Source organism: Penaeus monodon, chromosome 3 (assembly GCF_015228065.2).
Source record: "Penaeus monodon isolate SGIC_2016 chromosome 3, NSTDA_Pmon_1, whole genome shotgun sequence".
In the NCBI taxonomy this organism is placed as follows: Eukaryota; Metazoa; Arthropoda; class Malacostraca; order Decapoda; family Penaeidae; genus Penaeus; species Penaeus monodon.
The window spans coordinates 16863184-16885683 of record NC_051388.1 but is presented as its reverse complement, the minus strand read 5'-3'; the positions used below and the strand labels follow the sequence as shown (position 1 = coordinate 16885683).

The window sequence follows — 22500 nt, the reverse complement described above, 5'->3', positions numbered from 1 at the left end:
TAAAATATTTTATATAAATATATTATATATATAATTTTATATAAATATATATATATATAATATATAAAATATATATATATATATAATATATATAAATATATATTATATATAAATAATATATAATATATATTATAATATAATATAAATATATATATATGAATATATATATAATTAAAATATAATATATAATAATAAATAATATATAAATATATAATATTATATATATAATATATAATAAAATATAATATATATATAAATATATATATATTTTATATATATATTATATTATATATATATATATATATATATAAAATAAATTATATATATTAATATATATATTATATATATATATATTATATTATATATTATCACATATATTATATATTTATATAATATATATATATATATATATAATATATATATAAAATAATTATATATATATTATATATATATTTTATATATATATATATATATATTAATACACACAAAAACACAATTTATATAATATAATATAAATTTTATATTATATATAATAATAAACATACAAAATTTTAAAAATAATAATAATTTTAATAATAAAATAATAATAATAATATAATAAATATAATCTAATAAAAATATAAATAAAAAAACAATACATACAACATACATACATACAACATAATACATACATACTACAACATACTACATACATACAACATAAAACAACACATAAAAAATACATATAACACAACAACAACAACACAACAACACAAAACCCAAAACACAAACAACAACAACAACAACAACAACTACAACACACATAAAAAATAAAAATTTTTAAAAAAAAAAAAAAAAAAAAAAAAAAAAAAAAAAAAAAAAAAAAAAAAAATTAAATTATATTATGTTTTTATTTTATATATATTTATATATGTTATAATGTTAATGTATTATATTTATTTATATATTTATATATTTTATTTATATATGATATATATTTATAGTATATATATTTATATGTATAATAAATATTTTTAAAAATTTTTATATGTATATAATATGTATATATATGTTATAAATATGTATATACATTTATATGTATATATTGTTTATATAATAAACTTTTTATATGATATATATATATCTTATGTTTATAAAAAGTATAAAATTTATATTATATATAATTATATATTTTATTTATTATATTATACTTTTATAGTTAATAAAGTATATTTTTTTTATAGTAAAATTATTTAAAATTTATATATATTTATTTTATAATATTTTTATATGTTTATATATTATATTATATATTTTATATATATTATATATTTCTATTTATTTTTATATTAAAAATTTTATATTATTTTTAATGTATAATTTTTTTGATTATTTTTATATGTAAAATTTTTAATGTATTTTTTTAATAAATTATATTTTATATGTTTTTTATATTTTATTATTAATGTATATATATTTATAATTATAAAATAATGTATTGTATATATTTTTAAGTATTATATGTTATGTTATTATGTATTGTATATTATGTTATGTATATAATGTATATGTTATTTGTTATGTTTATTTAATGTTTATATTATGTATTTTTTGTTTGTTATTTTTGTATATGTATGTATATATATGTAAATTTATGTATGTTTAATATTTATATGTATGTAATATTGGTTATTTGTATTTTGTATATTTGTATATTGTATTTTTTATTATGTATTTTTATTTATTTGGGGATATGTATATAGGGGGATTTAAAAGTTTAATATGGGGAATGTTATATTGAAAAATATTTATGGTGTATTGTAATATTGATAGTTATTGTGTATAGAAATTATGTTATATGTTATATGTGTTTGTTTAGTGTATTGATATTGTGAATATTATATAGCTGTAATGTTTGTTGTTTGATGTTTGTTTGTTTAAATAATTTTTTGTTGTTATTTTTTTTGTTGTATTATTTTTGTATGTTTTTTTAAATTGTTGTTTATAGTTATGTTATATTGTAATTTTTTGTTTTTTTTTTGTTTGTTTTTGTATATGTTTTTTTTTTTTGTTATTTTTTTTGTTTTTGTGTTTATTTTATATTTATATGTAATATGATATTTTTTTAATGTATATAATTTTATTTTACATGTTAATATATGTATATTTTTATATATTTTTATATGTATATATTGTATATATGTATAATATGTTATATGTATTATATTTATTGTATTATATGTTAATGAAAATTTTATTTATTTGTATATATAGTAATATGTTATAAATGTATTGTATATATTATGTATTGTGATATATAGTATTGTTATATTATTTATATGTATATATATGTATACGTATATATTATGTATATGTATATATATTTGTATATATATATGTATATATATTTATATATATATAAATATACATACATGTTTTGCTGTTACTGATATTGTAAATGAATTTTATAATTTTAATAAAGATACCCATCGATATTCATAGCTTAGAAAAAAAAAAAAAATTTCCCAAATTAAAGGGGAAATTTTATATCGGGTTTTTTTCAAAAGGTCTTTAATTGACCCCTTTTTTTGGGCTAAGCACTAGCAGAGCCATCTATGTGCACACACATTTCAAAAAGAAATATAAAATGAGGTCTGGATTTTTTCCTGGTGGCATTGGAGTAATAGATGGGGGAAGGAGAACATGAATTATAAAAAGAAGAAAAGATTGGAACTTTAGAGTTGTGATGTAGCTGAAATAAAGTCAGTTACTTGTTTAGTTAATTCAGGTATTTAGATGTATAGTCATCAATTGTTGAATTGAGAAAGGGCACCATGAGTGATATATTGTCTATCCTTGTTTCAGGTGTGGCAAGATGGCAGAGGAACTTCTGTCCCTAAAGTGGAATAACCACCAGGCCCATTTTGTGGATATCCTTACATTCCTGCGGGAACAGGTGAGTTGGCTGATTTGTTTATTTTTTGTATTCATGTATTTATATATGTATTTAATTTAATTTAATTTTACTAACTTAAGGAAAGAAAAAGTTATTTGATGTTCAGTTCAAGGAAGTTGAAAAAATGCCTTCTCCCCCTCCTCTTCCTCCTCCTCCTCCTCCTCCTCCTCCTCCTCCTCCTCCTCCTCCTCCTCCTCCTCCTCCTCCTCCTCCTCCTCCTCCTCAATTGTAAAACCTGTTAATGTTCCATCAACTGCATGTACCCCTTCCTCTGTCTAATAATTGTAAAACCAAATGGGCAATCATATACTGCTCAATTTTTCTTCATTCATGCTGTAATTCTGTCACTCAGATTTTCTTGTCTGTTTCTCTCATTTTATGTTGCCATCAACTTTCCTCCCCTAATACTCATTTGCTGTCTTCTGTTTTTTTTTCCTATTATCTCTCTTTATGAAAGTAATTTCTTTTTATAACTACTTCCTTCCATTTTATTTCTCCTATATTATATTCCTTAATACTTTTACTTACCCAAATTGTTCCTTTCCTGTCTTTCTCTTCTGTTCTTATCTTTAAGTATAGATACCAGACATTTCAGATCAGTACAGCCATGTGGAAAGACATTTAAATTTGGTTGCAGAGTGCATGACATGTATGCCATGTTCATGGTAATGTTAGTTTATTAATTATTTAGACTGAGATGGATTCAGAAGTCCCAAAGTACCAAGGAGCCAATTACAAATCCTGTATATGTAGCCTTATGATTTTTTTGGAAATATTTTATTTTTTATGTTTTACAAATAATATTTTTATCAAGTGTGGTCAGATAGGGCATAGTATACTAATTAACTCCTTTGGTAGTGGAGCCATCTATGTGTAGCAAAATTCACACACATACATACACACGCACACAGTGGATAGTATGAACCTGTGGCTGATGGGTTAAAAGTGAAATAAGCAGAATTAAGGTGAACATTTTGTCATTTCTGAAAAGTAGTTCAAAACCTATTATTATGTTATTGCAGTTTTAATTCACTAATTACAATAAAAAACAACAACTGGGAGGTGAAGAGATGTGCTATGAAATTGGTTGGGAGACTTAATTATTAGAACTTGTTTAGCATATTTGAAAAAGAGTGAAGGTTTAAGAGTAGACTGTCAGAGGTTCCGTCTCAAATTCATACTATTCGTGGTAGTGTTTACACATCGTATATTTTTTTTTTCTAGAATAACATCAAGAATATTCTTTTTGCAACTTCTTTTACTTTGTGGCTTTGGTGCCACTGTAAACTATATTTTCAGTGACTATTGGCAAGTCAGTTGGTTGTCTTTTCAATATGTAATGCCTTTTGTAAAGAAATCTCTTTTAATCAGATTATGAATGAATGGAATACTGCATGCCAATTCCAGTACAATGAATGAAGTGTGAGATTGAGTGGAGCTGTTGGATCTTTTTTACTCCAAATAAGGAAAGGGTCGCAGGAAGTATATATTCATATAGAAATAGAAATAGTTAATTGTTTGAATTTTTCTTAGGTAATAGAAATAAACCTCCTTTGTATAAAAAAAAGTTACCCTTGCATTTTTTTAATTTGCCACACTCCAAATCAGGGGGAATCGGGGATCTGGTCACTAGGGTTATAATTTTAAGGAAGTTTATATGTATGTTAATACATATATTTGATAGAACCAGACTCATTTCTTTGTAAAAAAAAAAAAATATATATATATTAGTTCCCCACATCAAATTGATTTTTATGAAAATAAGCCAGTGAGCATGGGGAACCAGCATAGGTGTTCAGTGATATGCACACATTATCTTTGCAAATAATTGAATAAAAATCATCTGACTCTTGGGTGTGCTTGGTTATCTAAGTATTCACAGCACCTACAGGTTCAACTCTTTACAGAGACCATGCATAAGACTGATCTTCAAAATAATATATAGTTTTTGTTTTACAACATATATAATTTTGTACTATCATCTCCAGCATAAAATAATCAATATCTTGTTAAAATTCCAAAGCTCAGAAATCTTCATCTGAAATACCCATTGTATTGAAGTGCTCTTTACATTGGAAGTGACTAATTTCAATTCAAAATAAAATTGATAATGGTTGACATTACTGACTATTAGAGTGAACCTAAACCAAAATATTATCATTGGTTATACTTCTGTTTTATAACATTAGTACTTCATACTCAGTATGCATACAGACTCCTTTATATGCTACAGCATATTTCACTGTTCACTGAATGTTCAAGAAACAGGACATAAAAATCAACAAAATGTCATATAAAGCAATAAGCAATCTAAGAGAAACCAGGAAACTGCTAAGATATATGATAGCTTATTTGGCATAGGGGGAATGAAGAGGGGAGTGAATGTAGGGTTTGACCTGAAATAATATACAGTACCGAACCCTACTTAAATTTTACACTTTTCCATTTGCAACAAAGAAAGGCAGGAATCAAGACTACATGTATGATACAGGGAGAAGAGGGTTATGAAGGGAATACTGTAGATAAGAGAATATAGGGATGGTAGATGGGTGTAGCTGAAGGGAACTTGTCAGAAGCTATCAGTATAGGGATGTCACCCTGTGTTTAGGCCCAGTTTATAAGTATCATTAGATGTCATATGACATGAATGGGATAAAATAGAAGTCAAGACTATAACAACAGTTGAACACAAGTTTGGGTATTCAGTTGTAGTTGCAAGGGAAGTAATATTTAATATCAGAAATAAGTGTGAAATAATAATTTACATATTAAAGATTTATCCATGGCAATTGGTGATGTGCTATCATGTTATGGGAGTTTAGTAACCCATACAAATATATATGCCATTCCTTGGCCTTACCTGACTTTACCAAAAGATTTTACCCATTGTTATAGCATAGTTTAATAGTTGAGTGAGAAAAGTGAGATATTATTATAGTATTAAAGCCTAGGCTTTCAAACTGTACCTCATAATAGTTTCCAGAATAAGAAAATTGTTTGAAGTACATTGTCTTATGGCATAGTATAAACTTGAACATTTGCCAATATATGATTATGATTAGGTAAGGGAAAGAAATTATTTAATTTATGATGTGGGAATAAGGTTAGTTTTGTTTGAAGTGATTTTTATTTAGGTAAGCATTATGATTTTTTTTTTCAAATGGAAAAATGTAGGTTATGAAGGATAATTTAGATGATTATCTTGATCTGATCTGAGAAATTACTGCTGACATACTTATTTAGATTTTGTTTTGAAGATACCAATATGTTTTCTTCCAATGTAGTTCCTGAGGCAAAAATTCCATTTCAGCAAAATATATGATTCTATTAATTTATTCAGATGCAACAAGTTCTGTAATTTTAAGTAACATTACCCTGTTGACTTCATAGATATTTATTCTTATTATTTTTTTTCTTGCAGGAAATTTTTGTGGATGCCACTTTGGCCTGTGGTGGGAAGCTATATGCAGCACATAAGTTTGTTCTCAGTACCTGTAGTGACTATTTTAAACAGATGTTTACTAAGAACCCTAGTAAACATCCGATAGTGTTTATGAAAGATGTGACATCTCGTGATCTCGAAGCTCTTTTGGACTTCATGTACAATGGTGAAGTGAATGTTCCTCAGTCTAGTCTAGGATCTCTTATTAAAACTGCAGAAGGACTACAAATAAAAGGTTTAGCAGTGCCTGATGACCCTCCTGTTTCTAAAAGAGAACGGGAACGTGATAGAGAGAAAAAAGATAGTAAAACCCAACATGAACACCACAGTCCCCCAGCTAAGAGAGCGAGACCTAGAGAAAGATCGCCTCCACACTCCACTCCCTCTCAACCTCCAGCTTCCCTCCCACAATCCTCGTATACTTCGACAACACCTACAGTGCCCAGATCTCGATCCCCCCAGCCCCCTGCCCCTTCAGCTGGTGCTTCTCAAATTGGTATACCCCCTGTGGAAGCAACTCTAGATGAGGACAGTAGAACAAGTGTACAGAGTGGTGTCAGTGGACTCAGTGAACAAAATTCGAGCACAACACCTAGTCTAAGTTCTAAACAAGGCAGCAGTCAACCTGTGGGTAACACAGGAGACAATGCGTCTCAATTAGACCAGTTGCCGCCAAGTCATAGTGGAGAAGAGCCCTCGCCTGGGCCATCTGGAATCCACAAACCTCAACAGTCAAAAGAAGAGCCAGAAATGGTAAGTTAGGTTTTGTCCTTTTGATTAATATGTTTTTTAAATAGACACTGCATGATATGGTTATATTTCATATGACAACCTTTTTATTTATTTAAGAGAAAATAATTGAAAGTTCTTGTGCAGGAGATCAAGCAAGAAGATGTGGTGGACCTTGGAGAAGAGGATGAAGGGGACTGGGGTGTTGAAGGGGATGGGGGAGGGGGTGACTCCTCAGTTGGGTCTGAAAACCATCCCAATTTCCCCGAAGTAATGCTACCCCATACAGATGGTTCCATGCCTCCCTCAGGAGATCCAGCAATGGTGAGTGTTCCGCTAAAAGTATTCATCCCTTTCTGTGATGCTTATAGGAAGCAACAATTTCAAATCTGTCACTGATTCAAGACATGTTAACATTTGTAGTTAAAAAGTGAATGTCAGAATTCCTAGATTCATAAATTTCTGTTAAAACTAGTTTTTCCCATCTGAGGGGAACAATTGAAGCTTTTATTTGTACTTAAGGTAAATATTCCTATTTGCCTGTATTGATGAAGCTAGTCCTTAATTTTGGGTTACTTTTCAAATGTGTAACAGTTTGTTGCTTCCTGTCAGCATTAACTGATTCCTCCTTATCATGATCATTGTGCTTCTTTGTATTAGACTATTTAATGTTCGCAATCATTTCTTCTTTACCTCAAATAAATAATCATTGAATAATTGGAATTTATTAAAGAGATAAAGAAATGATTGTTAAGCATTTCAGTTTTGATTTATTGGAAGCACAAAGATTTTTTTGCAAAAAGATTATCCATTGATAAATTAAATTAGTATAATGATGATGGAAAACAGACGTTTTATGCAGACATTAAAGTTTGAGAATCCTGCGGAGGAGTCAGTAAATTATCTGAAGCAAAACGCTCCAGTAGTAGAGGTCTGTCTAAATTAAAGTTGTCCTGTTCTTGGTTTTTGCTACTCTAAATACTAAGTCATTGTAAATTATTTGATGAATTAAAATTAAACTGGAGTGTTTTGCTAGTTATACCTAAGGTTGAGCTTGCTGTTTTTTTTTTATGTTAAGGGAGGAATTTCACCTTTACAGACTTATGATGAAATGGCATTATTGAAGGGTGTACATCTGAAGGCTGCACTAATTTGCTATCCTGCAAGATCAGACAGTTCTACATTTTGGAGGAATGTGTGGTTAGCTGTTATCAGGCAGCAACAAGCCTATAAATGTATAGGTGAAATTCTCCTCTTCTTATTATGAATGTAACTAGCTGGTGCAGGGAATAAGTCTTGGCATTGTGTAGAGATGGACTCAAAGGTTTTACTGTTATGAGGTTTTATCACCTCGGGACTTGGGCGAAACTTTCATTGATATATAGCGACATAAGGTAGTTAGGTAGGTTTTGCTTGGCACACTGTCTCATTTTGTTCTTGCTGTGGAGGTGAAGCTGTCATTGTGTTCGCTTCGATCAGTCTGAAAAAGACATGTGTCACTCTGGAAAGGGAAAAGCCTCAGACTGGATCAGCTGGTATGATCAGCCCCATCTTAGCACTGAGAGTGACCTGACACAAAGTTGTCTCTCTCCCTTTTCCAGTTGTTGGGCCCACTTTCCTCTGTGGCGGCATCTTCCCTCCCCCCTCTGGTCGCCCCCGCGGGCCACGTATCTCTCTCAGCATCACACCAACCTGGAACCCACTCTTTGTTTGGAGGATATGGTGGGAGATTACCCCCTTCCTCCTCTCCTTCCTCCTCCCCTCTTCAGGCTGCTGCAGCTGCTACTACCTCTGGGCCCATCTACCACCACCATCTGGGTCGTGGAAGATACCGCCAAGACAGGATCAGGGCCGAGATCAGCTTGGTCCAGGCTGAGACTGCCTCTTTGGAGTCTCTACTAGATTCTGGCATGCTTGGAACATCAGATGCATTAAAAGTTGAAGTAAAAATCAACAACAAAAAAGTAGAGGTTGCTCGCCTTCAAAAAGAGTTGGAAAGGCTAATAAGTGGGCAATTGCGTCAGAGAAAGTTTCGAGAGAAAATGAGAAAAAAAATGGCGGACAGTAGCACCTGAAACGAGCTGAAAACAAAGCTGAATTTTGTATGGGTGCACAAATTGTATATGCAAGAAGGTTGTGAAACTAATGTATGTTTATAGGCTATTGGTGATCTGGAATAGGTTGCAAGATTCAGTTGTCTCAAATAGCATTGATAATTTCCTTCTTTGAAGTCTTGTCTTAGCTGAGATATGAATGAATGACTTAACACTATTTTTTTTATGGGGTTGGAGATGAATAATATTAAGAAAAAAAATATAGAAGCTTTTAGTGCCATTTTGTCTTACGGTGGAAAGAAGTGCTTATAGTGCATTGAACTAGTCAAATATTTAACTTTAGTTTGATTTATGTGCCAATCTGATTTTTTTTGTTTCAAAAGATTTATAGAGGCATTTGTTTGCTTACTTTATAAAAGAAATTATTTTATAACACATTTTTATTTCTAACAAAAACTATAAACTGGTGATGGCTATAACATAAATTGATATATACGAAAATTACAAAATGCTCTCAGTAACTAGGTTTATTGCCCTGTAAACCTAGTCAATAAGCTAAATAATATTATGATAATGGAAAGGTGAATTGAAGATGGAGAGAATTTGGTGATGGAGTGGCTAATGAAGGGGTAGTGATGGCAGTGTTCCTTCATTTGCAGAGGGCGGCCTTCAGGGCAGTAGGCGAGTTTGTGCCCATGGGCGGGCAAGGTGGTGTGGTGTCCCGGCGTGTGGGAGCGGCAGCACCCTGCCCCCCTGGGGGTTCTGCTCCTATAGCTGATCTGCCTACTTTTATTCCAAGCCCTGAGTGGCGACCTTACTCATGTCGCTTTTGCTTTAAGAAGTTCAAACGTAAGGACCACTTAAATGATCATGAGCGACTACACACTGGTGAGCGCCCATATCACTGCCAATATTGTGGCAGAGGTTTTGCTCAGAAAAGTAACTGTAAAAACCATGCCTTACGTTGCCCTGCTGGTACTAACATTTTGTGAGAAATATTTTTGTTTGAAAATTTTTATAATTATGTTGTATATGAATCTTTATTCGTTGTTATGAATAGATAAACCAAAATTCTGTTCTGTGATGAAAGGAATAAAGGCAAGGAGGTGAACACTTACTTTTAATCGACCTGAGTATGAAAGTCGATTATTATTTTTTGCTTATGGAAATGGATCAAACTTCTGGAAGGGCTGAAAATGGATGACTTGTCAAGACATGTTAATAGTATTGTTGAACATAAAATAGTTACATCATGGCTTTAGTTAAAAAAAGTAAAAGGAAATTGAATAAAATAAGGATGGCTTATGATTTTTTTTTTGGGGGGGGGGGGGGGATTGTCTGGGGCTGATAATGTAATTTATTTAATGTAAGACATTATCTTTATACCATTATTGAACATATATCATTTACATAATGGCTTTAGTTAAAGAAGTAAAAAGGAAATGATATAGAATAAGGAATCTATGGCTGTGATAGGTAAAATGTAAATCCAATTATAAATTCCGAAAAGTATGCTGTTATAAGTATAGTTCATGAAACAAGTTTCATGAGAAAAAATAGTGTGAAAATATAGTCCATTCAGGTAACAATAGTGAGGCAGTGAGTATGTTAGTGGGATTGAGGAAGAATATTGAGTATGTTCATTTGTGTGTGTGTGTGTGTGCGTGCGTGGGTGCATGCATGTGCGCGCAATCCAGCCCTTCCCACATCTTGAATGTGAAAAGAAGAAAAAGATTTTTTTTTTTAGTCCTTTTATATTTGGAACAACAAACCTTCCTTGTTATGTTTATACTAAAATCTTGATTTTTTTACTGAACCGATACGATTATTGTACACAATCTAACAGTGTTTATGAACATCGTTGAATAAGTGCCTACAGAAATATCAAGAGGTGAAATATAAGTGGCTAACATTAGAAGCCAATTGTACAGAAAGGCTTAGCTTTTGAAGTGGTTCAAATGAGAGCAGAGGAAAGACATTTAGAATTAAGGCAATTGAAATACTTAAGTAAACTACAACACAAGCTTGAAAAATGATACACCCTCAAGAGTATCCATGTATTTGGTGTTTATATACAGATGAATTATGAGCACAGGCTGCAAGAAGAGCTATGGAACATGAATTTAGTAATTGCTAAAATCAGTTTTCTAATCTCTTTCAAACCTTTACTACTACTATTCCAATATATCTGTGAATTGTAGTTATAGTAAGCTTGCTATTGAATCTATAAATTGTGGGTAACTATTTGTCATTCATTTTATATATGGAGTTTTATGTCTATACCAATACAAACTCATGTAGTGCTTATATTTGTTGCTAAGCCAAGTATACTCATGGTATCAAAAATTAAATATACCCCTACTTATACACTCATGGATTTCTTCACTAACATCTTGACTCACATTCACACCTTGAGTAATTCACACATTGAATGACTTGCTCTCATGCCAACTCACTTTTAGACCTTATTTCCGATAACAAAAAACTTACTACACTAGAAACTGTCACTAATTTCATTTGCAACACTTCCCCAGGCTGGTCACGACAGCAACACTGCCAATGTTCCTCTGCTGTTGCCAAAGGCTCAACTCCACCCCTATTCCTAAGAATTGTGCTTCAGTTGATAAATCTGATTTTATTTTTGAATTATATTAAATAATCAACCACTGTTTTACTGATATTGTATTAGAAAATAGCAATATATACAAATTCTTAGTTATCAACGTCTTAAAATTACAAATAAAACAATTTAGTACCACTGAAATCATTTGAAAATGTGTGGGCCCTAAGTGCCTCTCATTATACTTTTACCTTCATCTATCAACGTCGGTTTTGGACGTCACACCTTTAAATATTTTGAATGTCACTTTTTATTAATTGGTATTAATTACATTTTAAAGGATATATGAGTATGCTTTCATATTCAATTATACATACACAAGAAGTAAACTGATTATGTAGAACATAATAAAAATTTCCCGTAATATTCTTTTGACAATTCAAACACATTCTGTAAACAAAACATGACTCTGTCTGAGATACTTCTTGTATCTCATTTGTCATGGAACACTTTTGGAAGCCTGAATATACCCAAAGCTAAAGCATAAATTATATAATAAAAATAATGACTATTGTTACCTGTGCATGACAATGAAATATGTTAATTAAAATCGTAGGCATACGAATGATAAACCTGATTTTCGCTCCTCTTAGTCATGGCCTTCATAATATGAAAATATTTTTCTCTATGATAGTAGTGTAGATTTTCAAGATAAATAATTTGTTGCTAGAGCATGATGATCTAGTGAAATGTTTACATATTTTCCCATCTTACCTAACTATTGAGAGATATTTCTTCGGATCACATTATGGTATTAGATGTAGAATATCTTACATCATATCACATATCCCTGTAATAAAAGGAAATTGAAAAGAAAACATACATATGTACATTACGTATATATATATATATATATATATATATATATATATATATATATATACATATATATATATTATATATATATATAATTATATATATTATATATATATACACTATATTATATAATATATATATACACATATATATATATATATACACATATATATATATATATATACATACCTATATATATATATATATATATATACATACATATATATATATATATAATATATAATATATATATCTATATATATATATATATAATATATATATATATAATATATATATATATATATATATATATACATTATATATATATACATTATATATATATACATTATATATATATACATTATATATATATACATTATATATATATATATATAATATATATATATATATATATATATATATATATATATATATATATATATATTGTGTATCATTAATGTATATACATGTATGTATATATGTATGTGACCGAGCTGGCTACGAGATGTCTGTCGGCCCCCATGGCTCGGGAGCTGATCCCAGCAGCAAGAATAGTCTCCTTCTCCGGGACTTTGCTAGGTCCCAGAAAATGAGGATCTCTGGCTCCTGGTACCAGTGCTCCAACCTGCATCGCTGGACTTGGTACAGCGATACGGGTACAGTGGCCAAAGAGATCGACCACATTCTTGTTAGCACGTGATGGAGGATCCTCCAGAACTGCAGGGTTTACCGGAGTGCTGAGTTCTGTGGCACCGACCCATAGGCTGGTTGTGGCTACTCTGCGGGTCCACTTCAAAACTCCCCGTCCCTCCAGTGGCCACCCTAAGGTGTTTCATCTGGACAGACTGAGGGAGGAGTGTGCCCGTGGGTTCACCATGACAGTCTGACCGATTCACAGAACTCGACAACCTGACGGACCCAGTTGCTCTGTGGGAGTTCAAGCGCGTAACACTCGAAGCAGCTCAGGAGTCCATTGGCTTACGCCCAAGGGCAAGGCAGAATTCCATCTCCCTGGAGACATTAGAGGCCACTGAAGTGTGTCGCAAGGCTCGGCTGAATGGTAATCAAGTCTTGCGTCGTTCCTTGGTGTGTAGGGCTTAGACACTGCTGAGAAGGGCAAGGAACAGTTCATCAGGAATCTTGCTGAGGAGGTTGAAGGCCATTTCTTGGTAAATGACCTTCGCCCTGCCTACCAAGCCCTGAGAAAACTGAACTCTAAGCCCTCCTCACAGATGACTGCAGTCCGATCAGCAGATGGACGGTTTATCTCACATCATGTTGGGGTTCGTGAACGTTGGGCTGAGTATTTTGAACAGTTGTACCAGGTAGACCCTCCAACAGTTACCTTGGATTCAAGCGATGTCTCAGTGCCTGTGCCAGACCCACCCATCAGCGAGGAACCTCCTACCCTAACAGAGGTTAGGATGGTGATTTCCAAGCTGAAGTGTTGGAAAGCTGCAGGCATATGTGATATCCCTGCTGAACTGCTAAAGGCTGGGGGTGAACCTATGGCTCGGGGCCTGCATACAGTCCTGACTGCCATCTGGCAGTCTGGTACCAATCCCCCTGACCTGCTGAGGGACTTGGTCATCCCTCTCTGGAAGGGGAAAGGGGATTGTTGGGACTGTAATAACTACCTTGGCATTACACTGCTTAGCATACCAGGCAAGGTTCTCTCTCACATTCTTCTGAAACGGATCCTCAAGCACCTACTGAGGCAACAGAGACCGGAGCAGTCTGGATTTACTCCTGGCAAGTCCACGATAGACCGTATACTAGTGCTTCGAGTAATTGAGGAATGCCATCGTGAGTTTGGTCATGGGTTGCTTGCAACCTACATCAACCTCAAGAAGGCATTTGACTCGGTGCATAGGGAATCACTATGGGAGATCCTGAGACTCGGGAATTCCGACACAGATTATTGGCCTAATAGCAAGCCTCTATACTGGTACTGAAAATGCTGTAAAGTGTGGTGGGGGTCTGTCGAACTTCTTCCCTGTTAATTCAGAGGTGAGGCAAGGCTGTGTCCTTGCACCAACACTTTTCAACACCTGTATGGACTGGATAATGGGCAGAGCTAGTAGCCAAAGTCAGTGTGGAGCAACACTAGGTAATATTAAGGTCTCAGACCTTGACGTTGCCGACGATGTTGCCATCCTATCTGAGTCCCTGGAGTCACTTGTGGCGGTTCCTGATGCATTTAGCAATGAGGCGAAGCCCCTAGGCCTAGAGGTCTCTTGGACCAAGACCAAGATTCAGGACTTTGGGGGCCTTTTAGGGGAACCCATTCAGTCGATCCATGCTTGTGGCGAGGACGTTGAAGTTACAGGAAGCTTTACATACCTTGGTAGCGTAGTCCATATCTCTAGGTTTTCAGACCAAGAAGTCAATATATGGATTGGTCTGGCAACAGGAGCCATGAACTCGATCAACAAGAGCATTTGGAGATGTCGGTACCTATGCAGAAGAACCAAGCTGTGTGTCTTCAAGGCCTTGATACTGCGAGTTTTGCTCTATGGAAGCGAAACCTGGACACTATCTAGTGCCTTGGAGTCCCGTCTTGATGCCTTTTGTAACAAGTCCCTTCGCCGGATCATGGTGTACAGTTGGCAGGACCGCGTGTCCAACCGGCGGTTACACCATGAGACAGGCATAGGACCTGTTACTTGCATAATCCGGGATCGCCAACTCAGGCTATATGGCCACCTATCTTGTCTCCCTGAGGACGACCCTGACCACCACTGGTGGTTGTCTCTGTGCGAGACAACCCTGGGTGGAGGAGACCTGTGGGATGACCTAGGAGATCATGGCTTGGGCAGCTCGATGAGACCTGTCGCGAGGAATTAGAGATGGGCCGTGTGCCTGCCTGGAGACTCCCTCGAGGGCTCCTCGTGGCTGGAAGCGAAAGGTGGATTCGCCATAGCGCGCCCGGAATTCAAAAAATTTTTGGGGAAAGGGGCCCGTGCCTTTAAAAACCCTTTTAAAAAATGATTTGGATTTGGTATGGTTTGCGAACAAAAACCAAAGGGCAAATTTTTTTTTTTTTTTTTTTTTTTTTTTTTTTTTTTTTTTTTTTTTTCCCCATAGGAAAAAAGGTTTTCGGGAATTGAGTTTTGGCCTTGGCCCTAGAAAAACCCTTTGGGGGCCCTGTGTTTTGAATGGGGGCCCCGGCCCCCGGGTCTTGAACCCCCCTTTTACCCCTTAGGGGTTTTTGGGGAAAATTAGAAAAGTTTAAAATTATTAAAAATTTTTAAAATTTTATTCCAATTTATTTTAAAAAGTCAATATTTAAAGGGGGAAAAGGGCCTAAAACTCAAAAAACCTTTTTTAAACCATAAAGGAAAAGTTTGCAAATTTATAAGGAACTTTAAAAATGGTATTTTTTATTTTATTTTTTAAAAAACCCTATATGGTTGTTAACCCAAGACCAAAAAATGTTATTAAAAAAATTTGAAATTTTTCTTTTTCTTAGGACAAATAATTGTTGTCTTTAAAAATTTTTGGGCCCCTTATTTTTAAACGTTATATGTTAAATTTAATGTTTTGGTGTTCTTTTTTTAAAATTTTTAATTATTTTTTAATATGACATTTTTTTTAAAAAAATTAAAAGGTAAAAAAAAAAAAATAAATTTATTTATATAAGATTAAAATAAAGGGGTTTTTAAATAGATTTGTTAAAAAATATATTTTATACCCCTTTAAATTTATTATTTTATTTTTTTTATATTTTATATATTATTTTGATTTTATTAAATTTTATATTATTTTTAAATTATTTATAATATTATATGTATTTATTATCTTTTTAATATTTTATAGATCTTATATTTATAAATATATTATTATATATATATTAAAATTTAATATTATTTATATATATTTTTTTATTATTGTTTAATATATATATTTAAATATATATATATGATTATATTATATTAAAATATATAATTTATATTTTATATTTATATATATATGTAATTATATATTATAAAATTATTATGATATATTATATTTCTATTTAATATATAGTTATTATAATATATATATTTTTTATATATATTATATATTATTTGTATATGTATTTATATATATTAATATGTTTATTATATTATATATTTAAAGATATGTATATTATATAATATTATATATTATTTTTATATGATATTTATATATAAAATTTATTTTATAATATTTATATTATATATATTAAAATATATATGTATTTTAATATATTTTATTTTATTTTTTTATTTTATTATATTATATTATATATTTTTAAAAATTTTTATGTATATTTTTATGTATATTAAAATTATATTTATATTTTGTATATATATATATATATATTATTTATATTATATAAAATATATTATATTATTATATATTATTATATATATTAGTATTATGTATTATATATAGGGTAATTTTAATATATATATTCTAATAAATATATTATATATATTTAAAATATATATGTATTATATTTTTATTTTAATTTAAAATTTAAATAAATATATAATTTTTAATAATTGATATTATATTTTATATATATAAAAATTTTATTTTAATAATTTAATTATATATATATAATACATATATATTTTAAATTTTTTAAATACATTATTATATTAATACAAATAATATATATACATCATATATTATATATAAAATAAAAATCTAAAATAAATTAAATATACTAATAAAAAATAATTAAAATATATATACAACATATTATATATACATCCTAATATATATACATACTTTAATATATTATACATACATTAAATTAAAAATATTATTTTTCTAATATATAAATATACATACTATATATATTATAATAATAATTATATAAAATAAATTTATATATACAAAAATATTATTATAAAAATATATATACATACATATATATATATATAAAATAATAATATATACTAAAAACAGACATAATATATAAAAATATAATAATATAATTAAATATATACATAATAAAAATTATAATAATAAAATAATATATAATATAATAATATATATAATAATATAAATAATATATAATATTATTAAAAAAAAAATAAATTAATAATATAATAATAATATATTTTTAAAATTTCTATATATTATTATATATAGTTATTAAATATATATATATAATAATATTATATATAATATATATAATAATTTTATATATATAATATAAAAATTTATATATATAATATATAGATATATATATATATTTATATATATATTTTATATAGGTTTTAATAATATATTATTATATATTATTAAATATATATTTATTTAAAAGTATATATATATTTTTTTAAATTATTTAATATAAAATTTATATATATAATATCTAAAAAACAACCCAATATATATTATTAATTTTTATATATTTTTTTCCTTTCCATATAAATTTTTATTTTATATATATATATCATCCTACTACAAATTATATATAATATATTAATAATAATTTTGTATGTTTATAATATTAATATTTAATATATATATATATTGTATGTTATAATATATTATAGTTTTATATTTAAAATGTATGTAATATTTTATATATTATTATATATATTATTTATTTAATATATATATAGTATTTATTTTTATATATTTTTTATTAATATATATTATGTATTATTTTATGTATTATTTTTATATTTTTGTTTTTATTTTGTTGTTTTTTTTGTTGTTTTTTTTATTTTTTTTGTTTATTTTTATGTTGTTTTTTTATTATGTATGTTTATTTTTTTTTAATGTTTGTTTTTTTTGGTTTATATTTTTTTTTTTTTGTATGTTTCTTTTTGCATATGTTTGCTTGTTTGCTATGTTTCCCCTTTGTTTGTATAGCTTGTTTATTGTTTGTTATGTTTGCTTGTATTGCTTGTTTGGGCAAGTAACTTGTATATGTTTTTTTTTTTTGCATTGTTTCCCTTGTTTTTTTTTTTTTTGTTTGTTTGAATTTTTTTTTTTTTTTTTTTTATTTGTTTTGTTTCTTGCTTTTTTTTGCTTTTTTTTTTTTGCCTATATTTTTAAATAAATTATAGAATGTCACAGGATGAAAAATATATTTCCTCACTAGGCAAAATATCCATTTGGGAAACCAGCAAGGTGCTAAGGCGCTCTTCATGAGGTCCCAAATTTTATATTTTTGACTGCCCCCAAAAATTGGGTAGTCTTGAAAGTGTGCACGACAGTTTTTTAATTTGCCAAATAAAACCTCTCTACCCAACCCCCTTTACCTTTTTTAATTTACTTCATCCACTAAATGGAAATGTTTTTGTATAGGCAGTGTCTGTTGAAAAACATTAAACATTAAACCTTCTTCGGGAATGGTTTGACAAATCTTTATACTATATTTAGTTTTACCCCATTGGGTAAATGATCAATAATTTATAAAACACTATTGCCCTGCGGACCCCTGAAATGAGTATTGGTTTTGATTTTTTTTATGCAGTTTATAAAATTTTTAAAGATTTTAATTTTTTATATTATTATATATATATATATTTTATGCTGTATGTGTAAAACATAGTTATGTGTATAACATTGTGTTTGTTATACAATTACATGTAGAGTATTGTACATATTCATGTTGAGTATTTTAAAATATGTCCCTGTATAGTATATGTACTTTGTACTGTAAGTATATTAAAATTTTTTACATGTATGGTACAGTACATTGTAATGTATGTGTTATGTCATATACATGATGTGTTTTTTATGTCTATATCTTATGTGTATAGTACATTAAATATGGTTATGTTATTGTACATATATACATGTATGTTTATGTCATATATCATGTATGTGTATTTTTTATGTACTATTCTGTATTGTTTGTGTAATGACAAACATGTTGTGTATATGTGTTATGTCTAATACTTGTTTGTAATTTTATGTCCATTTTACTGTATGTGTTATGTGTAATGTACAATTATACATGTAGGGTTTTAGTGAAATTGAATAAATGTATGTTTAGTTTTAAGTCATAATCCCATGTATGTGTATATGTGTATATGTACATATATACATGTATGTGTATATGTGTATATGTACATATATACATGTATGTGTATATGTGTATATGTACATATATACATGTATGTGTATATGTGTATATGTACATATATACATGTATGTGTATATGTACTGTATATGTACATATATACATGTATGTGTATATGTGTATATGTACATATATACATGTATGTGTATATGTACATATATACATGTGTGTATATGTACATATATACATGTATGTGTATATGTACATGTATGTGTATATGTACATGTATGTGCATGTATGTGTATATGTACATGTATGTGCATGCATGTGTATATGTACATGAATGTACATGCATGTGTATATGTACATGTATGTGCATGCATGTGTATATGTACATGTACATGTACATATACATGTGCATGCATGTGTATATGTACATGTACATGTATGTGCATGCATGTGTATATGTACATGTACATGTATGTGCATGCATGTGTATATGTACATGTACATGTATGTGCATGCATGTGTATATGTACATATAAGTGTATGATTATGTACAATCACATATAAATATATATATATATATATATATATATATATATATATATATATATATGTATGTATGTATACATAGGTATATATAAGTATATAAACATACACATATATGCATATATGTACATGTATGTGTATATATGTATATATAGATATATATGCATGTGTATGCATATATGTAAATCTATGTATATGTATATTGGTAAATGTATGTTTATATACATATATATGTAAATATATTTATATGTATAAATGTAAATATGTATGTTTATATGCATATATATGTATAAAATATGTAAGAATACATAAGTAAACATACATGTATGTATATATAATATATACATATATGTATGTATATTTGTATATGTATGTATATTGATATGTATATATATGCATATATATTTATTTGTGTATTTTGTATATTTATATGTGTGTATATGTATACATTTATATGTATTTATATATGTATATGTGTATGTGTATACACATATATTTATATGTGTATTTATATATATTTATATACATTTATATACATATGTATATGTATTGATATGTACATATATTTATGTATATGTATATATATATTTACCCCTCTCCCTCTCTCTCTCTCTCCCTCCCACCTCCCTCCCTCCCTCCCTCCCTCCCTCTTTTTCTCCCCCTCTCTCTTCCTCCCCCTTTCTCTCTCTCCCTCTCCCTCTCCCCCTCCCTCTCCCCCTCCCTCTCCCCTCCTCTCCCTCTCCCTCTCCCTCTCCCTCTCCCTCTCCCTCTCCTCTCCCTCTCCCTCTCTCTCTCTCTCTCTCTCTCTCTCTCTCTTCTCTCTCTCCTCTCTCTCTCTCTCTCTCTCTCTCTCTCTCTCTCTAAGTATATATATAAAAGTGTGTGTGTGTGTTTTTGTTTTTGTGTGTGCGCGAGATATATATCTGAATATGCTATATATATATATATATATATATATATATATATATATATATATATATATATATACACTTTATTTTCTTAATTTGTCTTATTATTTCTTTGTTAACCCTCTCCCAACGGGTAGTATTCATAGTGACCCGGGTCTCACTGCCGGGGGCTTATATCGTCACCCTAGCATAAGCGACCGCTCATACCCAATACCAGCATCCCTAGCCTTTTCTTCGTAATACTAAGAGCCTATGTTGTATTTTAAAAATTATTATATTGCAAGGTCTCTATTTGCCATATTTCCAGATAAATCAAGACTGTAGGATATTTTAGTTGTTATATAGACTCAATAGTTGATCATTATTCGCTCTATAGTCTGAATCAAATAAGCAGTGGGTGGCATCATGGAGTTGAAACTGTATTTTTTTTTTTTTTTTTTTTTTTCTTATAAGATAACTTTGTTTCAACAAGTTTATATTAACACTTCCATATAGATATACTTTTATGTTCAGTGTTTTTATAAATATGTGATTTTTTTTTTTTCTTTCTTTTCTTTTCTTTTCTTTTCTTTTTTTCAAAAATAAATATTGGTATTTTCACGTGGTTTTACATCATCACTTTGGGAATACTATATAATATCTCTGGCCAATGCAGTCGTTTACAGACGTAATTTTTTTTACGCTAACCTCGGAAGTCAGAGAAGCCTTTATGAAATGCATAGTATAGGAAAAATGAGAAAAAGTGTTAAAAACTACTAAATCACATTTTCATTGGCAAAAAAATATTATTTTGCCGTAATTGTAACAAAAAAAAAAAAAAAACTCATGGCATGTATGTACATGCCACCCATTGGGAAAGGGTTAAGAGATAAAAAATTTAAAAATAAATACACATGGAATTTTTAGTGTGTCAGTATGAAAATGTATATTTTGAGTATTTTGTTGATATTGCTGTGGCATCTTATCAAAATTGACAGAATTACAAATGATTTGGACTTGCAAGTCTCTTTTCCATTTACAGTTAGAGACTGTAAAATTCTATTCACTTATTAGATGAAATGTCAGACTGATTATGTTAACCCTACAATGATGGTACCAGAAATTTCTGGTTGACATTCATTCTGGTGACTTCTGGCAACCGTCTAGTTTTTTGGCCAGGGAGTCCCCTGTATGTAGTGGAACTTCCCACTTTATTGGTTTTTCATGACAGCCCATCTATAAGAGGTTATGCAAATTCATTTACATTTGTATATTGAATTTGCACTCTGTGTTCTAAAGTACTATATGATACAAAACACTTTACTGTGATACATGAAAAAAACCACAATCAAAAAATGATAGAAGTGAACCAGTTCGAATCACTGATCATTGTCTGAGATGGAACCAGTGGATTCGAAAAATGTAGTCTCACTTTCTATAATCCTTA

The 22500-nt window shown here is 29.4% G+C and overlaps 1 protein-coding gene across 2 annotated transcripts in view; it reads left to right on the top strand.

Annotated features, from left to right (window-relative positions):
* LOC119592695 (B-cell CLL/lymphoma 6 member B protein-like) overlaps positions 1-22500 on the top strand; it is a gene marked incomplete at its 3' end in the record, with an annotated part of 59196 nt that overhangs the window by 15082 nt on the left and 21614 nt on the right. For both annotated transcript variants that reach the window (XM_037941616.1, XM_037941625.1), the window contains 3 exon segments: positions 2845-2935; positions 6357-7130; positions 7254-7430. In XM_037941616.1, the coding sequence (XP_037797544.1) occupies positions 2845-2935; positions 6357-7130; positions 7254-7430 (1042 nt within the window).